This window comes from Elephantulus edwardii, unplaced genomic scaffold (genome assembly GCF_000299155.1).
Source record: "Elephantulus edwardii isolate Elephantulus edwardi_28Jun2011 unplaced genomic scaffold, EleEdw1.0 scaffold00127, whole genome shotgun sequence".
Classification (NCBI taxonomy): domain Eukaryota; kingdom Metazoa; phylum Chordata; class Mammalia; order Macroscelidea; family Macroscelididae; genus Elephantulus; species Elephantulus edwardii.
Window position 1 is genome coordinate 144,599 of NW_006399877.1, and position 7,398 is coordinate 151,996.

The 7,398-nt window shown below is 58.1% G+C and overlaps 1 protein-coding gene across 1 annotated transcript in view; it reads right to left on the reverse strand.

Annotated features, from left to right (window-relative positions):
• Positions 1 to 603: 603 nt before the first annotated feature.
• Positions 604 to 7,398, reverse strand: part of LOC102854313 (putative ciliary rootlet coiled-coil protein-like 3 protein-like) — a 45,977-nt gene continuing 39,182 nt past the window's right edge. The window contains exons 21-29 of the mRNA XM_006893493.1: positions 6,994 to 7,211; positions 6,255 to 6,491; positions 4,523 to 4,700; positions 4,261 to 4,407; positions 3,248 to 3,605; positions 2,921 to 3,090; positions 2,167 to 2,287; positions 808 to 941; positions 604 to 708 (exon numbers count right to left, since the gene is read on the reverse strand). Coding sequence (XP_006893555.1) covers positions 604 to 708; positions 808 to 941; positions 2,167 to 2,287; positions 2,921 to 3,090; positions 3,248 to 3,605; positions 4,261 to 4,407; positions 4,523 to 4,700; positions 6,255 to 6,491; positions 6,994 to 7,211 — 1,668 coding nt within the window. The remainder of the gene's footprint in view (positions 709 to 807; positions 942 to 2,166; positions 2,288 to 2,920; positions 3,091 to 3,247; positions 3,606 to 4,260; positions 4,408 to 4,522; positions 4,701 to 6,254; positions 6,492 to 6,993; positions 7,212 to 7,398) is intronic.

Below are 7,398 nucleotides of genomic sequence, written 5' to 3' on the forward strand. Positions count from 1 at the left end.
ACTCTCTCTCTCTCCTCACCCACTGGGGTCTGCCCTCTCTCCTGGTAGAAGTGACAGCCTCCCTGGCCTCCTCACAGACTTAGGCCAGGATCTGGGGATGCCCTGCCCCGTCATCTGTACACCCAAAGGCCATCACTCTGGCAGTCTAGCATCCCGGGACTGGAACCTCCCTGCTGTGCCCCACGCTCTATGTTCCTTGGTCACTCTCTGTGTCATCTGTGAAGGGGAGGAGCATACTGGCCTTACTACCCAGATTCCTAGGATGGCTGCCTCTCAGGATTGACCCTTCTCCATCTTCTGAGCTCTGTGGGGAGCTCCCTGAATAGCCCCCCAGGGGGCCTCAGCACCCGCTGGGTCACTGCTCTCTGGAACCAGGCCTCCTCCTGGGCTGTGTGGGTGGAGCTCTGGCTTGAACACCTCAACCTGTGCACCCAGCCGACTGCTCCGCCCTCTCTGGGTTCTGCTCCTGAAGCACAGCTTTTCCTCTGTTACTCGGAGCTGGGTATCCCTGAGTTCTTTCGAGATCACCCTTCTGAGGGCCCCCAGCAGCCCCGTCAGGAGCCCACTGAGAGCCCCTGAGACCAGGCGGGGCTCACTGCAGCACTAAGGGGCCACGGAAGAAGGGCAGGTCTGGAGGCCAGATTTCCGGGTCTGGCCCAGCTCCACCTTCCCACTGGCTATGCCGTCAGGGACACTGGCTTCCTTGATCTGTAGAGGATAACTCTGTCGTGGGAGACAGGAGCTGGTGTCTGGGGACACCCTTGGTCTAGGGACCGTACCCCCTTTGCTGGCCCTCACTGGACCTACCTGGAGGTGGCCTCTCTCCTGGTCTGCTGCCCATGCCCTTGCCAGGTGCTCAGCCTCCAACTTCCGAGCAGCTTCCTCCCGCATGGCCTGAGCTGCCCTCATGCTGCTCACCTTGCTCTCCGCCTGGCGTTGGCCTGTCCGAGACGGGATAGCTCAGGAGTCTGCTGAGTCCCAGCAGTCAGTGGGGGGAATGCTGTGCAAGGGGCCCTGCCCATTTCACAGGTGGACATACTGACACTCAGTGAGCATAAGGGTCAGTTCATGAACTTTTTGGGGCTGGCTGAGGGGCTGGCCTGGGCACCATGGTCTCCCTCCCCACAAGCTGCCCACTGCCTGCTGGCCCCTGCCCTGCCTTTTTCTTTCCACAGAGCCTGGCCCAGGCTCTCCTGGGTTGACTCTCACAGAAGGGCAGTAAACACAGGAGCTGATGTAGCTGGTGCTGCTGGGCAGTGCTGGGCCAGGAGAAGAATATGTGTGGGGTTTTGGACGGTTCCTCTGCCATCAGTGCAAGGGGAGGCTCTGGTCACTGTGGTTTCAAGGGACAAGAGCAGACACTGGACTCATAGACTCTTAGGGTCTCCAGTGTGATGGGCATGACGATGGAGAAGAGATTGAGGTTATTAACAATCACAGCTCACTTGGCCCCACAATCAACACTCTTGGCACTAGCAGTCAGGAAGTCAAAAGACGAATTGCATTGGGAAAATCTGCTGTCAGGGACCTCTCCTGAGTACTGAGAAGCAACGATGTCAGTCTAGAGACTAAGATGCACCTGATACAGGCCAAGATCTTCAAAATGCTTGCTATGCATCAGAGAGGTGGAAAATGACCAAGGATGACAGAAGAAGGATTGATGCCTTTGAGTTGTGGTGCTAGAGAAGAGACTTGAACACACCATGGATCACCAAGAAAACAAATAAGTCTGTCTTGGAGACGGTGAAACCAAGTTTCTCCTTGGAGGCTAATATTTTGAAGCTCTTTCTCACATACTTTTGTGCATGTGGCCAGGAGGGACCAGTCCTTAGAGAAGGACATCATGCCTGGAAGGGCAGAGGGACAGCGCAGGAGAGAAAGGCCCCGGATGAGATGGATTGAAACAGTGACTGGGGCAGTGGTGGTAGGTGTGTCAGAGTCAGTGAGACTGGCTCAGGACAGGGCAGGCTTCAGAGCTGTTGCACACAGGGTTGCTATGAGTCGCAGGCAACTTGATGGCACACAACAACAACAACAACAACAACAACAACGTGATGGACAGCAGCATCCTGGGTGGGGTCCTGCTGGCAGTTTCCCATACTCAGCTACCCTGAGTGGAGGTACCCACAGCCGCCCCCCAGGGTGGTCTGGGGACAGTGGCGTCACCTTCCTTGGCTTCAGCCAGCACCTTCTGCAGCTGTGCAGCACGGGTCTGGGCTCGGGCCAGGGCACTCTCTGCCTCCCTGAGCTGGCCCCTCAGACTCATGGCCTGGCAGCGTGCTTCGTCCTAAGGAGGGAGAGGCCCAGATCACAGGCAGCCTGCAGAGCTCAGCAATAGGTCGGGGGGCAGTCATCTGGGCCCCTCGTAGAGTGACCGAGTTGTATGACATCAGGTGGATGGGGCAAGTGGGGGTAGATCAGGAGGTCTATCCCAGGAGCTCGGTCTAGCTTGGTGCCATGAGGGCAGGTGGAGGTGGGGTGAGGGCATCTGGGGGCCATGAGGGCAAGTGGGTGGTGCTTGGGGGTCATGAGTATGGGTAGAATAGAGGTGCCTGGGGGCTATGAGGACAGGTGGGATTGAGCTCCTCAGGGACCATGAGGGTGAGTGGTGCCCAGGGGCCATTAGGGGAGGCTGGTGGGGGGTTGCTGTGGCTGCAGAGAAGGCTTAAGGCATCCAGATGCCAGGCAGTTTGGACTTGGGGAGGGTGGGAAGCACTGGGGATAAAAGGGGCTGAGGGTCTTCCTTGCCTAGTCTAGGGGGCATTTATCTATTCCCACAGGGGCAACCTCAGCATTGTGGCCTAAGGCCTGCCAGATGTCAGCAAGTATGGGACAGATGACAGCAGGGGCCGGAGTCTGGGGAGCCCATGTGCCCTTCCTGTCTCGCACGTGTGGGGAAGGCCCGGGGGAGGGTGCTCACCCTTTCTCTCTGGGTGTCCCACAGTTTCTGCACAAAGTCTCTGAGTGCGTCCCGGACACGGGGCACATCTAGGACCTCCAGGTTGCTGTCCCCAGGACCACGTAGAGGCCATTGATGCAGCAAGCAGGATCTGGCAATGGGGCTAGTACGAGCTGGTGAGCTGTTCAAGCCTGCAGGGACATGGAGAATGTACACAGATGAAGACACAGGGACAGGCATGCAGTCATCCTCTCTCCTGTCCCGTCTGGAGCCACTTGGGATTGGGACTTAGGGAGGGAGAGGGGAGAGCAGGGGGTGGCAAGCCTAAAGCTGGAGGAAGCCACAGACCTTTGGTGGGGGAGCTGGGCCGCTCGGGGGAGACTGAGGGGCTGCGCCCCCTAAGCCCCAGGCCTCGGCGCAGTGTGGAACACAGTCGGTCCAGCTGGGTCTCTGCCTCCCGCCTCCCGTCCTCTGACTGGATCAGCTCCTGCTCCAGGTCTCGGATCCGGCTACCCGCTCCGTCCAGGCGCGCCTGCAGCCCCTGGGCTGTACTGTTCGCCTGCTGCAGCTTCTGGGCAGCTCTCCGCACCTCGGCCCGCAGGGCCTGCTCAGCTGCCAGGCTCTCCTGGACCTGTGTCCCAAGCTGCTTTGCCTGGGCCTCATGGGTGGCTTCTGCCTCAGTCAGCTTCTGCTGAAGCCCCAGAACCTGCAGGAGGAATGAGGGGCTCAGAGAAGGTGCCACCTGGATGATGCATGTCCAGCAGGCTGAAAGGAGACCTTGAGGCTACTGTCCTAGCCCTACCCTCACCGAGGCTATTGGCCTTGCCTGATCCACCACTGTCCTTGCAGGCCACAGCCAGTGACTCTGGACCTGTCCAGCATATATCTCGCAGGGGATGCCTGAACTCTGTCAGGAGAGGGTACCCCAAGACCTCCAACACCTGCCTGGCCCCACGCCACAGCCTGTCAGCCAAAGGAAGGGAGGGCTGGGCTGGCATTGTCCAGTGAGCCTCAAGAGCTGGTGTGGGGGCCATGAGCATGCACGTATGGGCCTGGGACATAGCTGCAAATGTAGAGTATGGGCGCTTGCAGGCATGGTGAGGGGAGAAGGGGACTGCATCTGGGCAGGCCTGTACCTCCCACCTGGCGTGGTGAGTAGGATTCATTTCTGTTGCAATACTGAGCCCTGGGAAGGTGACGGCCACTTCAGCTGCTGGTCATTGTTCTGTCCTGGCATGTGCGGGCCACAGGGAGCAGTGCTCCTGAGACTGTGTGCAGAAGGATGGGTAGCCTGGACCTTACTGCCCTGTCTCTCCAGGCCTTGCCATTGGGGCTCTTCTGAGGGCTGGGCCCTCACCCACCTCCTTTCTGGCTGCCTTGCTGGCCGCCTCCAGTCCAGCCACCTTCCTCTGCAACTCCAGCACCTCCTGCTGGCCCTGCTGCCTCCGCTGTGCATCTTGGGCAGCATCCTGGCCCTTCCTCTGGGCCTCAGCCTCCAGGACCTTCACCTACAAGTGTGGGTCAGGAGGTGGGTGGACCAAGTTCCCTCCCAGGACCCTGCTTCTGCTCTGGGCACAGGGGTCATTGTGAGCCCCCTTCTCATGGTCAATTCTGGGACTTCACATAACCAGTGCCTCTGAAGCCGACATGCTGGTTCACGCCACAAACACCCTCCTCTACTCCAATGGGGCCACGACACTGGGGAGTCTGTGGACCCAGTGACACCAAGTGCTCCTGGGCAGAGAGGGGGAGGTGGATGACCTGTGGGGCAGTGCCGGGGCCAGCGGGGTTGGAGTACCGCCTAGGAGTGAGGAACAGAGGAGGCACGGGCTCTGGGTTCCAGTGCCCACATGCGGTGTGACACTGGCAGATCACTTAACCTGCCTGTGCCTCAGTTTCCTCATCTGGGAAATGAGGAGCAGAGCCCCTTAATGTGATCACTGCACAGATTCAGTAAGAACGTCCACCGTCACCGACTCACTGCCTGCAGGTTCACGGAGCTGTGACTTTACAAGAACAGACTGCCACATCTTTCCCTTTTGGAGCAGTGAGTTCAAACCACTGATCTTCCAGTTAGCAGCCAAGCACTTCACCTCCGGTACTACCAGGGGTCCTTCAAATGAGAGCAGCACAGGCAAGACCCCCAGTGCAGGAGAAGGGTCCTACCAACTGCTCCTGGTCTTAACCCAGTCATCCAAGGAAGTTGGAAAAGCATGATGACAGTCTTTTAACGCATGAGAGGAGGCGTTTACATCCCTCCTTAAATCCTGGGGTCGCGGGATGAGATGGAAATGACCCGAGCTCCTCTAGTTCGATGGATTACCTTAGTGTGTGGCTTGACCCATCACACTGAGATAAAGTGTAATCATCCTAAAGCTGTGGACATTCTTATAACCAATTCATCAAAAGAAGTTTAAAATCTCACTTGCAAATTCTTTTGACATGTATCCCATACAGAAGTGGGATCTGTGCCCCTCCTTGAATCCTTTAGTCCATTGAAGGAAGTGTAAGTCACCTAAGGCTCCCAAAGCTATGTTGGGGAAGATGAATCAACACTGCCTTGTTCAAGGGACATCTGAGTGTGAGGCCTGGGACTCTACAGCTGGGAGACCCAGTGAACGGTTCTGAGACGGCTGCCCTGGGAGGAGGCCCAATGACCTCCCCCCAGGTGCAAGCTGGGAGGAGGCCCAACGACCCCCTCCAGGTGCATGCCGGGAGGAGGCCCAATGACCCTGAGGTGCATGCTGGGAGGAGGCACAGATCACCTAGAGAATATGTGGATGGTCCCAGAGCTTCCAACTGACCCACAGCATGACCACCAGACACATGAGAGGACATGTTCCAGATGAACTCCACTCTTAGCCATCCAGTCCCCCAACTTAGGATCTTTGCAGAGAAGTCCATACGTACAATGTCCCTCAGAGCCCTGCCTGAATTCCTGACCCACAAAAATGTGTGCAGTAAAACGGTGTTTCCGAACCACTGGTTTTGGGGCAAACTTGTGGTGCAGTCACAGTGAACAGAGCAAGGTCATGCTTCTCTCATGTGTCTGTGCACATGCTGGCTGTTCCCTCCTTGGTCTTGGCTTCTGTGGCCTTGGGGCAGGCCTGTCTGGGGACCAAAACCCAAACCAAGCCCCCTTCTGTCAACTTGGCTTGAGGAGATCTGACTTGACAACCCTCTATCAGAGTTCTGAGGCTGTAAACCTTCACACGAAAATGCCTCATTTTTTTCCCCACACAGTGGCTGTTAGATTTGAACTACCGACCTTTGGGTTAACAGCCTGACAGTTCATTTACACCATCACCAGTGCTCCTTTTGTCTTAAGACAGAACACTCGAAAGCAGAGAGGCACCTGGGCCTCCACTCGGTAGTCCCGGTGCCCAAGCAGGGTCTAATAGTTGAGGGTGGAGATGGGCTGCCCCTCTTCACCTGCGTGTGAAGCTCCTGGAGCCCTCGGCTGGCAGCCACCCTGGCTTCTTCCACCTCTCGCAGCCTGGCCTGGAGCTCGCCCACCTCCTTCTGAGTTGCTGTAAGTGCCTCTTCCAGGACCAGCACCTTCTGCTTGTTTTCCTCCTTGGAGCGCTTAAGACTGTAGAGGTGCCAGGGCTGGAGCCAGGGAATCCTAGACTCGAGCCTCCCCTATGGTGTGGCGGCCTCACCTGCCCCGTGAAATGCCCTGGCTTTGTCTTGCCACGTGCCGGAACCCTGTGCTCTGGAGAACCCCCACCCAGTGATATCAGGATACACTGCTGTCCAGGGCCCAGACCCTACCCCTTCTGCCTTAAAGACCACCTACTTACTCTCTCCTAGGCCACATGTCCAGCCCTTCCCCTGCCCCCACCCTTCCCACCTCCCACCCTCAGGGGCAGCCTTCATGAGGCAACACTGCTGGCCTTGCTCTGCTACCCCTCACTTGTGTCTGGGGAGACCGTTGGTGTGCTTGCTACCTCACAAGTGACCAGACTGTGGGACCCTGCAGAGGTACAGCTGACATGGACGTTTGGGTCTACAGGGCTCGCTTCAGTAGCAGTGGACTGCGGCCTGCGGACTCTGCTGTGCCATTCTCAGTGGCGGCTGGGGGTCAGTCCTACCTGGCCTTCTCCTGTTGAGCTGTGCGCACGGCAGCATGCAGCTTTGTGTTGGACATCTGCAGCATGCCCTTCTCTCGAGCCGCATCACCCAGCGCCCGGTGGGCCTCCAGGGCTTCCCTGCGCACTGCCTCTCTGCTCTCTTTGACATTCTGCAGCTCCCAGCGCAGTGTAACCAGCTCTTCTTGGGCCATGTCCAGCCGTGCCCGCAACTGCTCAGCCTGGGAGTAGAGTATGGCTTTGAGGTGCCAGCTGGGGACAGAGGTGGGGTGAAGGCTGCTGCCCAGATGCAACCCCAGGCAGCCCCCAGCCTCTGAACCCTTGCCTATAGGTCCCCAGTGTGCTGGGCTGGGGTCCTGGACCCTTGCCTATAGGTCCCCAGTGTGCTGGGCTGGGGTCCTGGACCCT